We start from the raw sequence: 20,662 nt of genomic DNA on the forward strand, positions 1-20,662 counted from the left end.
AGACATCATGGATCAAATACCAATGCCACTAATTCATTCTTTCTTTATATAATTTTTTTTTGCGAAAAATTTCACTATTATATGTTTATTCTTGCATATTATAACAAAGCGCATTTTTTCTTCTAAGCAAATCGGTCGTTTCCAGCGAGGCAGGCCCGCTCGATGCACTTCATGGCTATCACATATTTTTCTTCTAAGCATCTCTTTAATCTCGTTCATCCAATCTACACAACCGTGCTTCGATTCGCCATAAGCTGTACACGAAAAATATGCACCTCGATGTTCTGATTCCATTCAGGTTATCGGATAAAGTTTCGTTCCCTCTATTTGAAACTTTCGTCGTCGTTCGCCGTCGGCTCCGCGCACAGGAACGACGTTGTCGCCACGCACTTGGACGCCGGCATCACTCTCCTCGACGTCTGCAATGCATCACCGTCCGTGTCGACCACCTCCGCTGCCACCCATCCCCGTCCCCATCTGACCTCGTCTCATCGTCACCCTCGACCTTGTCCTCACACCGCCGGGCGCAGCCCGCCCTCTCTGACCGCGGTGCTCTGGGGGGGCGCTCCTCCCCTGACCCTCCGTCCTCGCTCCATCGGGCGCGGGCCGCCATCGCCGACTGCGACGGCCGTGCCGCCCCGGGGACCTTTCCCTCCGCTGGCCCCCGTCCCCGCTCTGCTTGGCACATGCCACGCTTGCCGACCGTGATGGCCGTGCCAGGGCCACTCCCTCCCCTGCACTGTCAGCGCTCCCTTCCATCCCGTTCGTCGAACCGCCCCCGTGGCTGCCGCTCACCCCTTTTCCTTGTCGTCCGCCGACTTTGCCATGGGAAACATCATCTCTTTCTGGGGAGAGGGGTGGTCGATGTGCCTGACGGAGGCCGCCACCGGTGCACACAATTTCAAGGTGACAAACTACTCGTAGCACAACGGCACAGGCGCCCTCAACCATGTAAGCTCGAAGACGTTCAGTGTCGGTGGCTATAACTGGTGCATCGATTTCTACCCTGACACGTACGTTGGCCACGCGTTCGCCCAACTGTCTCTCAAAGAAAGGGTGGAGCAACCGGGCGTCAAGGTGAAGTTCACGCTTAGTTTTCTGGGGAACGATGGCAAGGCGTACAAAGGCACGGAGCCTGTGGCGGCAACACGAGCTATTCTGTTCAAGGATGGTGCTGGGACTTTTCGTGGTTGGGAAGATCCGCTGACTATTGAGAAGTGCATGCTGCAGGACGACGACTGCTTCACCATCAGGTGTGATCTGACCGTCCTGAAAAATAGGGTTGCATAAATGATGTACCAAGCAGCAGACCGAGTCGATTGGAGTGATGGTCTAGTTAGATGCTTTCGAATTTGCTTGTAGGAGATGGCTTTATGAACTTCGATAATCTTATGCATTCAATCTGTCTATGTTTCTTCGGATCACTACTTTTGTATCCCTATAGTTTATGGCATCTCGATCCTCAAACCGTCCGCCTCCGATACGAACCACACGGTCTAGGCGTATTATGTCATCCAATACAGTCCTCCATCCATCCGTTGATTAGTCTGAAAGTCCGTTTACTCGCAAATTTGAAGCAAGCAGGGGTGGGGGGGGGGGGCTCGAGATCACAATCGTCGCATTCATGCCGCGACCTCTCTTTGGAGCCAACAATGAAGTGTTGCACCGGCCGAGAGCGCCGCCTGTGCCATGCCCCATCGTACGCGCCTTCTCACAGTGAATCGTCTTTTAGCTACACCGGAGATTGATTCCAAAATAAATTAGTAGAGCATGAGTCAATTTTGTAGCTCAGGTTGAAAATGAGCCGACTTTGCGCCAATGTTAGCTCTCGCATGATTTTGGTTGACATAGCATACATTATACAACCTATGCTTTGCAATATATTGATGTTTTTCTAGTTGATTGTTTGTGTCTTTTCTCTCTCCGCCGTACTCCATGTTCCTTGATAATTATCACATGGACTGTGCTAACCACCAGTCGACTGGTGGTTAGCAACAGATCCGCACGACCTTCGATCGATCGTTCCGTTTGTCCCGCTGCGTCGTTCCTCCCGCTGCGTCGTTCCTCCCGCTTCCATTGATTTTTTTCCTTCTCTCAAAGACCGTAGTAAATTGCTAGTGAATTTTTCTGGTTTTTCGCTGCATAATATGAAAAGAAAATAAAAGTGCTTGAAAGAGGATTCAAACCCAGGTCTATGTGATACCTATCGAGCCTAATAACCAACTAAGCCACCTTTTGTTGTTGTCTATTTTAGAATGACAATGTTATTTGAACCTTTCTTATTTCTGCCATATCAAAAGAAAAAATAAAGTTTGGCTTGGTAACTTTGGCAATGACCAGCGTGATAACTATGGTCTGAGTAACATGATAACTATACCATGATAAGGCTGGTAACTACAGTACGAGAAGGTTAAAAACATGGGAAAGTATGGTAATTTAACATAGAAGTTACCTGTGAAATGTTTCAAAAACTTTTTTCCCTTGAATGAAAGACACCATGGTATTTAAACGTAAAATATTAGTTATCAAGTCTGCGATGATACATCATCATGTTATTTACACAGAAATGATCTGGTGTATGTTTTTCAACAAAAAAGTTTCAGGTCAAAAGTTACAGTGGCGTTTGTATGGGAGTTATCAATTTTGTATGTTTCTATTACCATGTTATTTACACAGAAATTAGCGGGGCATTACCCCCCCCCCCCTCGCCACAGTCGCCATATTACCAGGATCGGGTACATAAGTTATCAAGTCTGCGATGTCTGAATTATCATGTTATTTCCATAAGAGTTATCGTGGTATGGTTCAACAACTCCTCCCACCCCTACCCCCACCGACAAAGTTACCAGAACTGGGTACATAATTTATCATGTCTATGATGTGTGATTTATCATGTTATTTGCATGGAAGTTACCGTGGTATGTTTCAACGACTCCCCCCACCCCTATCCCCACCGACAAAGTTACCAGGACTGGGTACATAATTTATCATGTCTACGATGTATGAGTTATCATGTTATTTGCATAAAAGTTATCAGGACAGTGATGCGTAAACTATCATCATATTTACACAGAAGTTATCGAGAGTATATTTCATCACAACCCCTCCCTCCGGCGGAGGGAAAAGTTATCATGTTTGCGGTGCGTAAATTATTGGGGGTATATTTCAGCACCCCTTCTCGCCAAAGTTACCAGGACCGGGGTGCATAAGTTATCGGGTCTCTGATGTCTGAGTTACCATGTTGTTCACATCAGAGTAACTGGGGATATTTCATCAACATCACTTCCCTCAAAGTTATCAGGAAATTATCGGGGGGGGGGGGGGGGGGTACTTTTACACGGGTATTTATGCGTGAGTGATCAAGTTCTATGATGCGTGTATTGCCAGGTTATTTATTTGGAAGTTACGGGAGGGATGTTTTCAGTGTCAAAATTTACTACAGTATTGTATGTAAGTTATCATTTCTATGGTGCGTAAGCTACCATGATATTTACACAGAAGATATCGAGGTATGTCTCAATAATTTTTCCCAAGTGTAAGTTACCACAGACCATCATACACCTGTTAAAAACATATATGTCTCCATTGAAAAATTCAACATGGTAATTTTAGCATAAGCAAGTGTGATAAATATATCATTAGCACCCTGATAACTATAGAATTAGCACCATAATAATTACATAAGAGTCGTGTTGGTAATCTGAACAGTGGAAGATTCAATGAAAGACCCTACATCAACTGTTGTAGAACAAAAAATGTGAGCCATGATGGCAAAGGGAGTGGTGACGGACGCACTCGTCGACAACGTGGTCTGATGGGGCACGCCATGAAGCTTCAGAATTCTGTTTGTGAATGCACCTATGCGCACCTTGACACCCATGTTGTATCTTGTCTGAACCTTCCTTTTTGTCTGTCTGATCTTGCTAAGAAATCTGCAATCACTTCAAGTCCATTATCCTGCTTTGACAAAAGTCTGAAACTAGTAGCAACATGTTTAAGCTTCAGATTTGAGAGTCAAGTCAGGAGTGTGCCAGAAACATATGGAGGGGACAAGTGTTAAACAACAATCACCCTCGTCCAAGAAATTCCATGGAGAAAATTTCGAGTAGTTACCAGTTGCAACCTACTCCCTCTGTCTCATAATGTAAGACATTTTTTGACACTACACTAGAGTCAAAAAGTCTTACATTATGGAACGGAGGAAGCAGCTCACAAGATGATGTGCGTTAACGGTACTAAAGCAATATAAAAGTAGTTAACCACCAGCAAAAAGGCAAAGCTATTAGTCCGACTGAAAGAGGACCAGGAGCAGGAGATCAACAAGGAGAGAAGGGAGGAAACAAACGACAACAATGGTGAGTGTCGAAGGAGACGTGAAGCTGTTGGGCCAATGGCTGAGCCCATTCATTGCACGTGTGCGCATGGCGCTGGACGCCAAGGGCGTGGGCTACAAGTATGTCGAGCAAGACCTGGCTGCCAAGATTTGACAAGTACTTGTTCACACCGTCTACATTCCCATTCTTCCATAATAGATCAGGTAATAACCGACCATACATGAGCTTCAGTGAATGTAGAACTAAAGCCAGTAAAAATATCACTACAATCTTTCCTTTCCCGAAGGCAATGGCATGCAGTCCAGCCAAGATCCCAAAATACAAAAAACAGAAGTGGAGCAAAAACAACATGTTTCCATTAATCACTGTCAAACTCATTTCTACCAAGTGATAGTCCAGCGCCGTCTCATTTCTAGACAAAAGTGCAATTCAGAAAGCCGGCCCGCATTTCACCAAAACACACACACATAATTCACCCAAAATTTGAGATGATACGATATGGAGCCTACAATAATCTAGTCTTTACATAGGCATAACAATGTGCATGCGGGGGCAGGTACAGAAACGAATAAACCATGCCAGCAGCAGTGATTTTGAATATTGAAGAGGGGCAAGATGGGAAGCATTAGTGATTACCAGGAACTTGTGGTAGACGAACGCCCTGGGCTCCCACGAGACGAACTCCGTCCACTGCGCACCCCACTCGCCCGGCCCCTCGCGGACAACAACAGAGACAACCGTTGGGATCAGATCAGCTAGCACCGGATCAAAGAAAATATGGAGAGAGACTAGTGCATCGGAAACCACTCACACACTCACCTCAGGTCGCGGCGGGCGCGCGCGGGGCTGGAGGAGTCGCCGGATTCAGATGCGGTCTCGTCGTCGCCGGATGACTCGGTCTCATCGCCGGTGGTGGGGAGCGTGGGGGGAGACGGGGAGCGGGCCGGCCAGGCGGACGGGATGGTCGTGCTCCTGGAGGAGGCCTTCAAAGAGTGCTCGGACGGCGGCGGCTTCTTCCGCGGCGGCCGGGTTGGGAGGACGCTGTGTGGGGATTCGAAGAAGAGAGACGGACGAAGCAGTTTTTTCACTAGGCGGTGGCAAGGCTTGTAAATATTAGTGAACTACATGTTTCGGTGCGCGATGGTCGTACGATCTATAACGGACGGCATCCAGAGCGTTCGGATCTGTTGCAAAAATCCAGCCGACTGGAAATTAGCTTTGTCGTTATCACATTAATAATATGCTTTGGTTCTCTTTTCTTAGAAAAGTAATAATTTTGTAGAACGCCAGGTAATGCATTAGGCAAGAGCAATTCGACCCTTTTGTATAGAGAAAGTTTCTGGCCATGTTTTCTTTTGGAGACAAAATTGCTGGCCCATCTGGAATGCAGGGAGAGTGAGCACACACAATCGACGGCCTGGTCCGTGGCAAGAATTTTCATGGCACGACCCTCTCGGCACATCCGACCAAGGCGCCGGCGTTGGCTCCTGGTTCTGACGGCACTGCGCGAACTGAATTCTTAACACTTTTGGTCCAATCCCAGCCGCTCCGGTACCCTACGCGAACTCTGTCTTTACAGAATTGCACCAGATAATATATCAGGAAACCATCTTTGAAGGATTATATTCCATCTTCTTCCATGCGTACGCGAACTGAACTCTTAACACTTTTGGCATAGGTACCCTGTTCCTGCTGAATACATAAGCGAGGCGTATGTCACGAACCTGCAGCGCCAGCCCGTTGCCCTTGGCTCGATCTCCCACCTTTTGCCATGGGAAACACCTTCGGCTCTTCTCCGGCTAAGCAGTGCGTGCCGGAGACGTGGTCGACGAGTTCTACGGAGGGCGACACCGTGGCGCACAGTTTCCAGGTCGCGGGCTTCTCTCTGCTTGACGGCATGGGCGCCGGCAACTTGGTCTCGTCGAGCACGTTCAGAGTCGGCGACTGCGACTGGGACATCACCTTCTACCCAGAATCCCAGATGGGTGGAAGGTGGACGGAGGTGCCCACGCTTCTGCCTTCTTGCGTCTGTCGGTCTGTGCAAAGGAGAGCCAGGGTTGCAGACCAGCTACACCCTGAGTTTATTGGGCAAGAACGGCCAAGTGTTTGGGCATATCTTCAAATCCACAGGTACCTTTTGGGGGTATGAGCGCTTCGTCAAGAAGTCCAAGCTGCAACGGCTAGTATCCCGCAACAACGACTGTGTGACGATTAGGTGTGTTTTGACTGTCATGACTCATGAGGAAGCATCGCACCGAAGAGGTTCGCGCCTTCACCATCCCAACCCCACCATCCAATCTGCACGAAGATTTTGGAAGGATGTTGAAGGACGAGGACGGCGTGGATGTAGCGTTCGTCGTGGGTGACAAATTGTTCCGTGCTCATCGACACATTCTGGCGGCACGGTCGCCGGCCTTCAAGGTAGAGCTTTTGGACCCGATGACAAAGGAGGACCCTACAAAACCCGTCAATGTTCATGACATGACGTCCGACATCTTCGAGGCACTTCTTCATTTCATGTACACTGATACACTCCCACATGGTAGCGATCTTGAGAAAACCGGGATATTGTGGCGTTTGTTGGCAGTTGGAGATCGATATGGACTGGACAAGCTGGTGACGATTTGCGAAGGGAAGCTATGCCAAAACATAAACGAGCAAACTTTCGCGACCACCCTAACTTTAGCAGAGCAGCATGATCACGTGCGACTGAAAAATGCTTGCATCACATTTGTGTCATCGCAGGATGTGCTCGACGTCGTCAAGGAAACCGATGGACTCAAGAACCTCATGAGAAGCTGTCCGTGGGCCCTGGTGGATATCTTAAAACAGAAGCTGTCTTCACCGGGGGTATGCGTAATTTATGCTAGAATTTTCTCAGAATAAATTTCTTTCAAAACTAAGTTGAACATAACAAAAAATTATCGCATTCAGTGTCTGTTTTTATTTTCTGAGCCTCTCCCACGATGGTTTGCACTATGAATTCTCATTCTAAAAACATCCATATCCATCATCGTTTGCCGGGTTAGTTTTATCTGGACAACATGGTTTGGATTTTGGACTTTGGGCTGAATTAGCATAGCATATATATCTGCTCTGTTTCATTGCGCTGATACTGGTACCCAAGAGCGTATTGTCACAGGAGATGCCTAGATGGTTTTCTCAACCTGACATTATTGTTCTTTACACAGTTTTCAACTTCTTTTTACAGTTTGTTACAACTTTGCATATCTTGTTTCCTGTCTTTGGGTTTGCAATCAGGTCGCACGGAGCCAGCCGGATAGGACACCCAGATCACGCAATAAGAAGCGGTGGGCCTCGCGAGTTCGCCGTGCAGTTTTGCCCTCCGTCTGCGTCCTGGCGCTGACCCCCTTTGCTGGCCTCTATTTTTACATGCACAACGGCCGCTGTTTTACAAAGGATGGGACCGAGGCAATCCGTGCTTGGCTCCTCGGGCTCCGCTCGTACGATCTTGTACTAAATTTGTACTTGCTCAGCTCCGATGTATGATGAGTATGACTGAGCTGGAAGGGGGCCTCGGCACTCGAACCGGGCACCAAATGTTCATCTTTTGTAGCGCAACCAGCGTTCGATCTACAGCCAGCTGCAGAAAGGGTAAAAATAAAATAAAATTCAAAACAGAAGGCCAAAGATTTGGCTCATCCATTAATTAAGAATGAGCCTAGAGTTGCTTTTACAAAAAAAATAATACTAGAATATTATTAAAAGAAAGCTTTACGCCCCACTCTATATATAAAGTAAACGACCGCAAGCACAACCAAGCTCCAACAAGGTGCCAGCACACACACACACACAATAACAGAGTACACAATCCGGTCGTAACAAAGAGGGCAGAAAGCAAGGCTAAGGAAGGAGCCACGAAGCTAGTCAGGCTCCGGCGGTGGTGGGGGGAGGGGCGGCACCAAGCGGAGAGCCAAGGCCCTGGCCTGAATCATGAAGTGGGAGCATTAATGGCGCTGTGCTCGGGGCCATGGCTAAGCGGCTTCCACAACTACAAAATATACACAATTTATAGATAGCATCAGAAGGATGCCGCAAGGGAGTAATCTCAATGACTAGCTTGTTGCGACGTCCACCGCGGAAGTTTGTAATTCGTCAAAGAGGTCATAGAAGTTCGTGTACAAATCCTTTACTTTTCAGACATCGGACATGATGTTTCCCAAGTGCTTTGCGCCAGCGATGACTAATGTTTAGCTTCGTTTTTTTATGTTGGATAGAATGATGGTTGGTATTGTTGATTTGTGACGGAACACTCTACACTAGTAGAAAAGGGCCTAATGTGAAGCTCATTAGTCCCGGTTTGTAACTGAACCGGCACTAATGTGACCATTAGTGGCGGTTCCAACGGCTAGGCGGGCTGCTTTCTTTAGTACCGGTTCGTGGCGAACCTTTACTACCGGTTCGTGCAACGAACCGGTACTAAAGGGGTGGTGGCAGGCTGATGTCAGGCCGGGGCCCCACGAGCCCTTTAGTCCCGGTTTGTGACACAAACCGGGACTAAAGGTCTAACCTATAATCCCGGTTTGTGTCACAAACCGGGACTAAAGGGGTTTAACCTTTAGTCCTGGTTGGAGACACAAACCGGGACTAAAGGGCAATTTTCAAACTCTACCCCCGGTGTATCGCCTTTTCAGTTTTGAAAAAAACAAAAGAAAATGATAAAAACTTTAAAAATTAAAATACTTCGAGATGTAGTTATGTTCCTACATCTACTAGTTAGAAAAATTAAAAAAATTAAATTTGGACATGTTTTGCCAAAAAGTGTGATGAAAAAGTAAAACCACCATATCTTTTGCATACGATATCGAAAAAAACGTATAATATATCAAAATGTTCAGCACGAAAATCCGCATCCAATTTTGATGGCCATAGGCTATTTTGCAAATTTTTAGAATCATCAAATTGTAAAAGGAAAAAAAGATATGCTCAAATTTTAGTTTTTTGGAATTTTAGTCAAACTGTGGTCAAACTACTTATTCAAGAAATATTAGTGTTACTAAATAATTATTTAAGTTTTTCGAATTTTGGACAAATCTGGTCAAACTATGGTCGAACTACTTATTCAAGAAATATTAGTGTTACTAAATAATTATTGTTTTTTAGAATAATAGTTTCATACTCAAATGGTGAAACGTGTGACTTCATGCTCAAGCTAAACTCCTGAGAGTTAATAGGATTGACAGCTTACTATTCTCAGGAAAACAATAAGTGCAGACTTGGAAACTAGTGGGATTAGAACTCGAAAGTTAATCGTGCTCAGGCCGGAGTAGTGAGAGGATGGTTGACCGACCGGGAAGTTAGACGATTTGAAATGAGTGCTCCACACTTGGGCAGTCCCGGTTGGTGTTGCCAACCGGTACTAAAGGTCCCCCATACCACGGCACAGGCTCATGCCGCGTGGTGGGCCTTTAGTGGCGGTTTGTGTTGAACCGGGACTGGGGGGGGGGGGGGCTTTAGTCTCCATCCTTTAGTGCCGGTTCCAGAACCGGCACTAAAGGCCCTTACCAACCAGGATTAAAGCCCCGTTTTCTACTAGTGCTAGCACTTCTCTCGCACTAAATTGTCCAACATGTAAGCACGGTGAGGGACGCCATCACCTTCCTGTTTGTCGTATTTATCTCAGACATATTGATCTACCAATCCTTGATGGAATGATCACCTATCCAACAGAAGTGTCAATGTTGTCTGAGGTTGAGACAAGCCTTCATCATGCCCCATAGTCTCATGGTGAACCGACACTTGAATAAGATGTGGTCAAACGATATCTCGATTTGTTACATAGAGGGCAAAACCCACAATTTGGCCATCCACACTTCTCGAGTCTATCCACAGTCCAAATCTGATTTTGAATTGCAAGACAAGTAATTGACCTTGGGAGGTGCCAAAACCTTCCAAATGGCATAGCTCATGGATGAGCGGATTGTGTTGGTGAATTGAGCTTGTTATGCGGAAGTGGGAGAGTAATTCTCGCACCATTCACCTTGAGGGCGATATACCGAGGATAACATCACTTGGAAGCAAGGGTAAAATTGACCTTGGGACACTTCATTTTCGGTCGAAATGATCTACTCCTGCAAAAGAAAACGATTGGAGGGACGGCCCCGCGCGAGACCTGCCTTCTTTCCCCTATAAGAGACCTAAGGGCTGGAGGAGAAAATATCAACATTCACAATATCAATTCAATATCATTAGGTGCATCATGGAATTCATATTGTAGATCTTTAGTACTGTAGATGTTGATATTTTCAGTATAAATTTGATCAAGCTTTACAAAGTTTGACTTAAGGCAGATCTTAAAAGCAGAGTAAAAAGAAACAGCTCGAATATCTTTTTAATAAAATCAAATGGTTCTACACCTGAGAATGCAAAGACGAACATGAGGCTTTATTAACTGGTATGCTGAGGCCGTTTTCACGTGTCACTTTCATTTATTGCCAGTTCAATGCAATTTTCAAACTCCGAAAAAAAACACAGCGGTAGGCATAAAACGGTCAGCATGGTTTCTTATTGTAGTTTTTTTTTTGTTGATTGTTTGTCTTTTTTCTGTCCGTCATATTCTGTGTTCCTTGGTATTATCTGATTTAAGATGCTTTGGGTGTCTTTTCTTAGGAAAAATATTTTTGTACAACGCCAGGTACATGCATTAAGCAAGGGCAGTTCGACCCTTGTATACAAAAATAAATAAATAAAGAGAACTTTCTTCTGCCATGTTTTCCTACTCGAAACAAAATTGCTGGCCCATCTAATCCAGGGCCAAGCAAACGCAATCGAGGGCCTGATCCGTGCCAAGAATTTCATGGGCGATCGAGACCCGTTCGGCACGTCCGAGGAAGGCGCCGCCATATGGCTCCCGGTTCCTGACGGCACTGCCGCCTGCCGGTGCCTTGCAAGTTGCAACCCCAGCCGCTCCCGTACCCTACGTGAACTCTATCCTTACAGAATTTTGAAGGATTATATTCCATCTATGTGTCCGTGCGTACGCGACGTGAACTCTGAACACTTTTGGCATAATATATACATAAGCGACGCGGATGTCACGAACCTGCAGCACCAGCCCGTCGCCCTTCGCCCTTCGCTCGATCTCCTACCTATTCCGATGGGAAACACCATCGGTTCTTCTTCTTCTCCGGTGAAGCAGGATGTGCCCGAGACGTGGTCGACGAGTTTTACCGAGGGCGACACCGCGGCACACAATTTCGAGGTCACGGGCTTCTCGCTGCTCGACGGCATGGGCGCCGGGAACTTCATCTCGTCGAGCACGTTCTGCGTTGGAGGCTGCGAGTGGGACATCACGTTCTACCCCGACGGGTTGAAGGAGGACGGAGGCGCCCACGCCTCCGCTTATCTGCGTCTATGCAATGGAGAACTAGGGTTGCAGACCAACTACACCCTGAGTTTATTGGGCAAGGATGGCCAAGTGCTTGTGCATGGGAGCATAGAACATACCTTCCAGTCCGCAGGTATTTTTTGGGGCTTCGAGCACTTTGTCCAGAAGTCCAAGCTGCGACGGCTGCTATCCGACAACGAGGACTGTGTAACGATCAGGTGTGTTTTGACTGTCATGAGGAAGCATGACACTTTGACCATCCCGGCCCCGCCGTCGAATCTGCAAGAGGATTTTGCAAGGATGTTGAAGGACGAGGAAGGCGTGGATGTAACGTTCATCGTGGGTGACAAATCGTTCCGTGCTCATAGACACGTGCTGGCGGCACGATCACCGGCCTTCAGGGCAGAGCTTTTGGACCCGACGAAGGAGGACCCTACAAAACCCGTCAAGGTTGATGACATGGACCCCGTCATCTTCGAGGCGCTTCTTTATTTCATGTACACGGATACGCTCCCACATGGTTGTGATCTTGAGAAAAACGCAACGCTGCAACATTTGTTCGTTGTCGGAGTTCGATATGGCCTGGACAGGCTAGCGACGATGTGCGAAGGAAAACTATGCCAAAACATAAACGAGCAAACAGTGGCAACCACCTTAACTTTGGCAGAGTGGTATGACCGCGCCCTTCTCAGAAATGCTTGTATCGCATTTGTGTCGTCGCAGGATGTGCTCGACGCCATGAAGGAGACCAATGGATTCAAGCACCTCATGACACGCTATCCGGGGGTGATGGTGGATATTTTGAAACAGAATCTGCCGTCGTCAATAGGGGTACGTGTAATTTATGGTAGAATTGTCTTTAAATAAATTTATGTTAGAACTTACTGGAACATAATCGCAGTCGGCCAATGTTTCTCATTATTTTGACCAATATTTCCTCATGATGGTTTGCACTATGAATTCTACAAACATCCGTATCCATCATCTTTCGCCTAGTTTTTCAATCTGCACCACATGGTTTGGACTTTGAGATGAATCAACATACCATTTGTGCTCTGTTATTACTACTTTCTCTGTTTTGTGTTTGCATTTTAGAGATGTATATAACTGTTTTTATGCGCTGATACTGGCACCCAAGGGCGTGTGATCAGACCAGGCATATGCAGTGCCAGTGGGAACAATTTAATCTCATCCGAGAAATTTTAAGATGCAATTTGATCTCAACTGTCAAGATAAATTGAGATATATATGCTACTACATGCTTGAAAATAAAATATTATTCTATGTGTGCATATATATTATAAGTTGAAATATGATTCCAATGCTCCTTATCACGTCCTACAGTTTTAGAAGGAAAATATATGTGCATCATAGAGACACTTCAAGTTGAATATCTTATATTTATATTCTTGTACTTATTCCGTGTACTACAGAATTATTCAAATATAAATATTTTATGGCTATATTTTAGAATTAGTATGCCTATCTAAAAATTTTGGTAATAGATTGATAATATATTTATTTACTTACAAAAACACACCTACTCTTATATGTGTATTAATGCCATTCTCTTGTTCTAAATTACTCAAGTGTTTCTACAACATATATTTCTTAAGTATTTTATACCAACAATCTTTGTTCGTACTGGTATATATTTTACATGCCAACATTGAAATTTGTTATACGCAACCAAATATGGAAGATAGAGAGAGCATTAATTGATATTGCTATATCTTCCCTTATTTGATGCTAGATTTTATTAGTGATATATAGTTTGTTTCCTGGTTTGCAATGTAGGATGTTCATATTAGCCCTACACCACCATAGATATCGTTTTACCCCCAAGAGGTAAGAGTAATATTAGACGTTAAATGACCCATATCTATTTTGGACCATGTTAAAATAGCTCAATCTGGCCTTATTGTGCTTTGAAGTTTACAACATTCTTTTTACAATTTACAATATCACATATCTTGATTCTTGTCAGGTTCGCAAGCAGGTCGTACGGATGCAGCGAGGCAGGACTCCTATATCACGCAACATGAAGCGACGTGCCTCGCGAGTACGCCATGCGGTTTTGCCCTCGGTTTGCGTCCTGGCGCTGGCCTGCGGTTTTGCCCTCGGATTGCGTCCTGGCGCTGGCCTCGGTTGGCTTCTGTTTCCACATCCACAGCGGCTCCTAACAAGCCAACCCATGCTTGGCTTCTTGTAGTGGCAAATATCTAGGGTGAAAACGAAGGGTGGTCTGAAAGAACCAACGTACAACAATGTCTCCAAGTATTGGAGAGCTCACCAACGTTTTCAGAAGACAAAGTCCAGTTGCTCTGGTCATCTGATATACGAGGCTTTGTATCTAGTTTTACTACCATATACTCTTACATAAAGGAATGAAGGGAGTAATGCTTTCTTCGTATAAAGCTCACTAGATTGGAATTTTTGTTGAGCGTCATATTCTAGACCAATTTCCATTATATTTAACTTGTGCTATCAACGTTTCATGGACTATTACTTACGATATAGTTATCGTATGTTTCTTACGTCATTTGGTTGTCAAACGAGAGAAATTGATCGACTTAGGTTAGTCCTCGAGTTGTGATGTTGCGAAAAAGGTCCAAATTTCATGATTGCATCGATTTAGTATTTTCAAAGCAACATTGTTCTAGTTAGTTTGTTGTGTTGTTAGATACTTGTTTGCACTTGCAGTTGCACCATGTGTTTGTGTGAGAAAACCTTCATAATTTTTTAGAAATACAGTACAAATGCAGACGTTCACATACACACACGTACACTCATCCACATGGACATGCACATGCACGCCCTATACCTGTGAGGACCTCCAAGAGACAGAGCCGCCAAATTTGGCATGCACTTGGGCATCATCTTCATCTAAAGGATTGGGTGAGCTTTGCTGCGTCGTTAATGTTGTTGGATTTTCATAAATTTTCTGCTCCATGTGTTTCAGAATATAAGGTGTATTAGTCTTTGAAAAGTCAAACCTGTTTTAGTTTGACCAATTTTATAGATAAATGTATCAATATTCATAATACCAATCGGTATTGTTAGATTTGTCGCGAAATGATTTTACGTATGTTATTTATTTAATATTGCGGATGTTGATGTTTTCAGCTCTGAACTTGGTTAGTGTTAAATAAATTTGACTATTTTAAGAAACTAACACGCCTTATATTTTGAAACTGAGGAGTATTTGGTTTGGTCAGTGGGGGATATGATGAAGTGTGTTTTCTTTTTATTTATAGTGTTGTATTTCTTTCCCTTTTGCGAGGTGATTCAGTGTTATGTGCTAATCAATCCATATTTATCTGAGGACATTTTTTAGGTTGGTGGTTGCATGTATTATATTGGTGTTACAATATCGCATATTGATGTTTTTATAGGCTGGTTGTTGTCGATTGATTTAATAATTCATTGACCCTGTCAAAATGGTAAAACAAATTCCAAATTGAATACCCCATTTGAATGGGAGAGGTCCAAAATTAGGGAGCATAATAAATTAGCTAATTTTTCTAAAACAATACATTTTCTATTAATTTACAAAAATAATACACGGTTTAGATATATTCCACAAATAATACGGCGTCATCTTTGGGCAAGACAACTGGAACTAATGGTCTTACTGGTAGATGATTAGTGTCGAGTCGTCCTCCCAGAAGATGACAGGACTGTCGGCTGAACAAGGGACAGGACTGTCGGCTGAACAAGGGCTTCCAGTCGCCCTCCATGAAGAAGATTAGCTCCAGTCATCCTCTCTGAAAATGATTGGAACATAACCGTGTTCCGGGGAACCCTTTCCCGCCAAACCTGCCTTTCCCGTCATCTTCTTTCCTGCCATCGTCTTTCCCGCCAACCCTTATGTTCCCGCCAACTTCTTTCCCGCCACCCTTCTGTTCCCGCCATCTTCTTTCCCGCTACCCCTCATGTTCCCGCCATCTTCTTTCCAGCCATATTTCTCTTCTTGAGTTATAAAACCCCCCTCCCATACAGAAAGGTTGGTAAGCAGTGCATTGTAGTCCCGTCAAGATGTTCCATTATCCTCATTATCCTTTCGATCGTAGTTTCCACCCGAGTATGTCAAAATGTCTTCCGAAGTTAGCCAACAATTTTAAGATAGACAATAGGATAGTTCAATGGGACGACCGGACGTACGTGCTGACGAGCCTATGGATGTATGTCACTACCACTACCGGAATAGGGCTCTACGCCGACAGCCAAATATATGCCGACGGCTGCCGTCGGCCTAGTCCGAGCTATGCCGACAGCTAGCTCCTGGCCGTCGGCGTACAACGGCCGTCGGGCTATCCGTGTCTACGCCGACAACAGAAGTCAGCATATATAGGCCGTCGGCTTATCCCAGACTACGCCTACAGCTGCCGTCGGCATAAATGCGGGCCCGCTGACACGGCCGGCTAACGACGTCAAATCTATGCCGACGGCCGTGACGGTGGTCATCGGCATAGATACGGGTAACACGTCACCGATCCAGAGCGCACCGACCAGGAGCTATGCCGACGGCAGCCGTCGGCATAGCCAACACGTCATCGATTCGCGCCGCTGTCCATCTGCCCTCGCCGCACCTATGCCGACGGCTTTGGTGTCGGCATAGTTTTTTCTTTTTTTTTCTTTTTTCCCATATATAATTATTATTATTATTAAGCATACAATATGTGTTAATAAGCATACCTATAGATTGTGTTAATAAGCATATAGTATATGTTAATAAGCATACATATAATTATTTTTTCTTTTTCTTCACTGTTTTCTTTATTATTTTTATTTAACTAACTTACATACAGTGTTCAACCGCTCCAGGCTTAGGCGAGACGGGGGCCTTGGGGGGTAGCAATGCCACCGGAGCGTCGTATCGGGCCCTCATACATGCGGGATCGTGTTGTGGCATGTCCGAAGAGGCGACATGCATCTTCGGGGTGTGCCCCCCGTCACGGACGGCGCCGCCGCCGACACCTGGAGGGGGGAAACTGCCGCGTGGGTCTACACGGAGTGGATTTAGCTGCGAGTTTGGCCCGGATGTTGCTCCCCGATGTCCCTCTGGCCCGACCCGACACAACCAGGTGGAGAGGTCCACTGGTCAAAGCCCGTCCGTGCAAAGTCAAAGGGCTAGATCTCGTGGTCAAACGCTACAGGGTTAGGCGGGACGGGGGCCCTGGGGGTAGCAATGCCACCGGAGCATTGTACCGGCCCCTCATACATGCGAGGTGGTGGTGTGGCATGTCCGAAGAGGCGACACGCGTCTCCGGGGCATGGCCCCCCTCACGGACGGCGCCACGGCCAGCACCGGGAGGGGGGAAACGGACGCGTCGGGTCTACACAAAGTGGATGTAGCTGTGGGTTTGGCCCGGATGTCCCTATGGGCTGAACTAACACAACCGGTAGGAGAGGTCCACTGGTCAAAGCCCGTCCGTGGGAAGTCAAAGGGCTAGATCTCGTGGTCAACCGCTCCAGGGTTAGGCGGGACGGGGGCCCTGGGGGTAGCAATGCCACCGGAGCGTCGTACCGGGCCCTCATACATGCGGGATGGTGTTGTGGCATGTCCGAAGAGGCGACACGCATCTCCGGGGTGTGCCCCCCGTCACGGAAGGCGCCGCCGCCGGCACCTGGAGGGGGGAAACTGCCGCGTCGGGTCTACACGGAGTGGATTTAGTTGTGGGTTTGGCCCGGATGTTGCTCCCCGGTGTCCCTCTGGGCCGACCCGACACAACCGGGTGGAGAGGTCCACTGCTCAAAGCCCGTCCGTGGGAAGTCAAAGGGCTAGATCCCGTGGTCAACCGCTCCAGGGTCAGGCGGGACGGGGGCCCTGGGGGGGGGGTAGCAATGCCACCGGAGCGTCGTACCGGGCCCTCATACATGCGGGATGGTGTTGTGGCATGTCCGAAGAGGCGACACGCATCTCCGGGGCGTGGCCCATCTCATGGACGACACCGCGGCTGGCACCGGGAGGGGGGAAACGGACGCGTCGGGTCTACACGGAGTGGATATAGCTGTGGGTTTGGCCCGGATGGTACTCCCGGGTGTCCCTCTGGGCCGAACTAACACAACCAGCTGGAGAGGTCCACTGGTCAAAGCCCGTCCGTGGAAAGTCAAAGGGCTAGATCTCGAGGTCAACCGCTCCAGGGTTAGGCGGGACGGGGGCCCTGGGGGGTAGCGATGCCACCGGAGCATCGTACCGGGCCCTCATACATGCGGGATGGTGTTGTGGCATGTCCGAAGAGGCGACACGCATCTCCGGGGTGTGCCCCCCGTCACGGACGGCGCTGCCGCCAGCACCTGGAGGGGGGAAACTGCCGCGTCGGGTCTACATAGAGTGGATTTAGCTGTGGGTTTGGCCCGGATGTTGCTCCCCGGTGTCCCTCTGGGCCGACCCGACACAACCGGGTGGAGAGGTCCACTGGTCAAAACCCGTCCGTGCAAAGTCAAAGGGCTAGATCCCGTGGTCAAATGCTACAGGGTTAGGCGGGACGGGGGCCCTGGGGGGTAGCAATGCCACCGGAGCGTCGTACCGGGGCCTCATACATGCGAGGTGGTGGTGTGGCATGTCCGAAGAGGCGACACGCGTCTCCGGGGCGTGGCCCCCCTCACGGACGGCGCCACGGCCGGCACCGGGAGGGGGGAAACGGACGCGTCGGGTCTACACGGAGTGGATGTAGCTGTGGGTTTGGCACGGATGTTGCTCTCGGGTGTCCCTATGGGCCGAACTAACACAACCAGCTGGAGAGGTCCACTGGACAAAGCCCGTCCATGGGAAGTCAAAGGGCTTGATCTCGTGGTCAACCGCTCCAGGGTTAGGCGGGACGGGGGCCCTGGGGGGTGGCAATGCCACCGGAGCATCGTACCGGGCCCTCATACATGCGGGATGGTGTTGTGGTATGTCCAAAGAGGCGACACACATCTCCGAGGTGTGCCCCCCGTCACGGACTGCGGCGCCGCCGGCACCTGGAGGGGGGAAACTGCCGCGTCGGGTCTACACGGAGTGGATTTAGATGTGGGTTTGGCCCGGATGTTGCTCCCTGGTGTCCCTCTGGGCCGACCCGACACAACCGGATGGAGAGTTACACTGGTCAAAGCCCGTCCGTGCAAAGTCAAAGGCCTAGATCCCGTGGTCAAACGCTACAGGGTTAGGCGGGACAGGGGCCCTAGGGGTATTAATGCCACCGGAGCTTCGTACCGGGCCCTCATACATGCGAGGTGGTGGTGTGGCATGTCCAAAGAGGCGACACCCGTCTCCGGGACGTGGCTCTCCTCACGGACGGCGCCGCGGCCGGCACCGGGAGGGGGGAAACGGACGCGTCGGGTCTACACGGAGTGGATGTAGCTGTGGGTTTGGCCCGGATGTTGCTCCCAGGTGTCCCTATGGGCCGAACTAACACAACCAGCTAGAGAGGTCCACTGGTCAAAGCCCGTCCGTGGGAAGTCAAAGGGCTAGATCTCGTGGTCAACCGCTCCAGGGTTAGGCGGGACGAGGGCCCTGGGGGTTAGCAATGCCACCGGAGCGTTGTACCGGGCCCTCATACATGCGGGATGGTGTTCTGGCATGTCCGAAGAGGCGACACGCATCTCCGGGATGTGCCTCCCGTCACGGACGGCGCCGCCGCCGGCACCAGGAGGGGGAAACTGCCGCGTCGGGTCTACACGGAGTGGATTTAGCTGTGGGTTTGGCCCAGATGTTGCTCCTCGGTGTCCCTCTGGGCCGACCCGACACAACCGGGTGGAGAGCTCCACTGGTCAAAGCCCGTCCGTGGGGAGTCAAAGGGCTAGATCTCGTGGTCAAACGCTACAGGGTTAGGCGGGACGGGGGCCCTGGGGGTAGCAATGCCACCGGAGCGTCGTAGCGGGCCCTCATACATGCGAGGTGGTGGTGTGGCATGTCCGAAGAGGCGACACGCGTCTCCGGGGCGTGGCCCCCCTCACGGACGGCGCCGCGGCCGGCACCTGGAGGGGGGAAACGGACGCGTCGGGTTTTTAAATACTCGGAGCGTGATAAAATACTCGAAGCAAATAATTATATCATAAAGAAATGTTGCTGACCATAGAAAAAATCCGGTTCAGAAAATAATATACGTGATAATTTAGAAAATTGTTGTACAATATAAGAAAAGATCATGTAATTAAAAATAATGTTTCAAACCATTAAAGAAAATGTATGGTACATTTTAAATAATATTCATGCATGTAAAGTATGTATACCATATAAAAAATTATATACCATGTATCATTCAAATAAATTCATTCAAATAAATTCAAGAACGTGCATTTAAAAATATTTAATATGTACGTACAAATATTTTATATGTATACGAAACTTTTCAATGCGTATGAAAATAATATACACTAAAAATATATTTGAAGACATTTAATAATATATGCAAAAATGTATACACCAAAAATATACGAACGTGCATTTAATAATATACACTAAAAATGTATAAAAGTTGTTGCAAAAAAAATATATATATGCCGACGGCTAAGCCGTCGGCATAGGTGCCACGTGGCGCCTTCACCTATGCCGACGGCTTAGCCGTCGGCATATATCGCCCTATCCATCCCCGGGGCGCCCCCGGTCCACTCGTTCTCCTCCTCTCTCCCGACCCCCCGCGCCTCCCAACCCGCGCCGCCGCCGCACACCTCCACACCCGCGCCGCCGCCGCATTCTCCCCCACCCCCTGCCGCCGCCCACTCTCCTCGCCGGTGCCCCCTGCTGCCCCCACCCGCGTCGCCGCCGCCCCATCCCTTCCCACCTCGTCCCCTGCCGCCGCCCCTTCCTCGCTCCAGCCGGCGCCGCCCCCGCCCTCCCTCGCTCCAGCCGCCCCCGCCCCTCCCTCCTCGACCCCGGCCGCCCTGCGTGGACGCCGCCCCGGCCGGCCCATGCCCTAGCCTGGCCGGCCCCCTGCTGGTCCGACCGGCCGGCCCCCTTTGCTCCGCCTGGCCGGCCCCCTGCTGGTCCGACCGG

General features: G+C 48.3%; 1 protein-coding gene and 1 pseudogene across 1 annotated transcript; both read left to right on the top strand.

Annotated features, from left to right (window-relative positions):
* The first annotated feature begins 6,094 nt into the window (after positions 1-6,094).
* On the top strand, positions 6,095-7,220 carry LOC123039429 (BTB/POZ and MATH domain-containing protein 2-like; annotated as a pseudogene).
* A 4,085-nt stretch (positions 7,221-11,305) lies between these two features.
* On the top strand, positions 11,306-14,173 carry LOC123042156 (BTB/POZ and MATH domain-containing protein 2-like). The gene is made up of 2 exons (XM_044464673.1): positions 11,306-12,513; positions 13,670-14,173. Exons 1-2 carry the CDS (start codon positions 11,320-11,322, stop codon positions 13,892-13,894), a joined length of 1,419 nt encoding a protein of 472 aa, XP_044320608.1. The 5' UTR covers positions 11,306-11,319; the 3' UTR covers positions 13,895-14,173.
* The last annotated feature ends 6,489 nt before the right edge of the window (positions 14,174-20,662 follow it).

This window comes from Triticum aestivum, chromosome 2B (assembly GCF_018294505.1).
Source record: "Triticum aestivum cultivar Chinese Spring chromosome 2B, IWGSC CS RefSeq v2.1, whole genome shotgun sequence".
NCBI lineage: Eukaryota > Viridiplantae > Streptophyta > Magnoliopsida > Poales > Poaceae > Triticum > Triticum aestivum.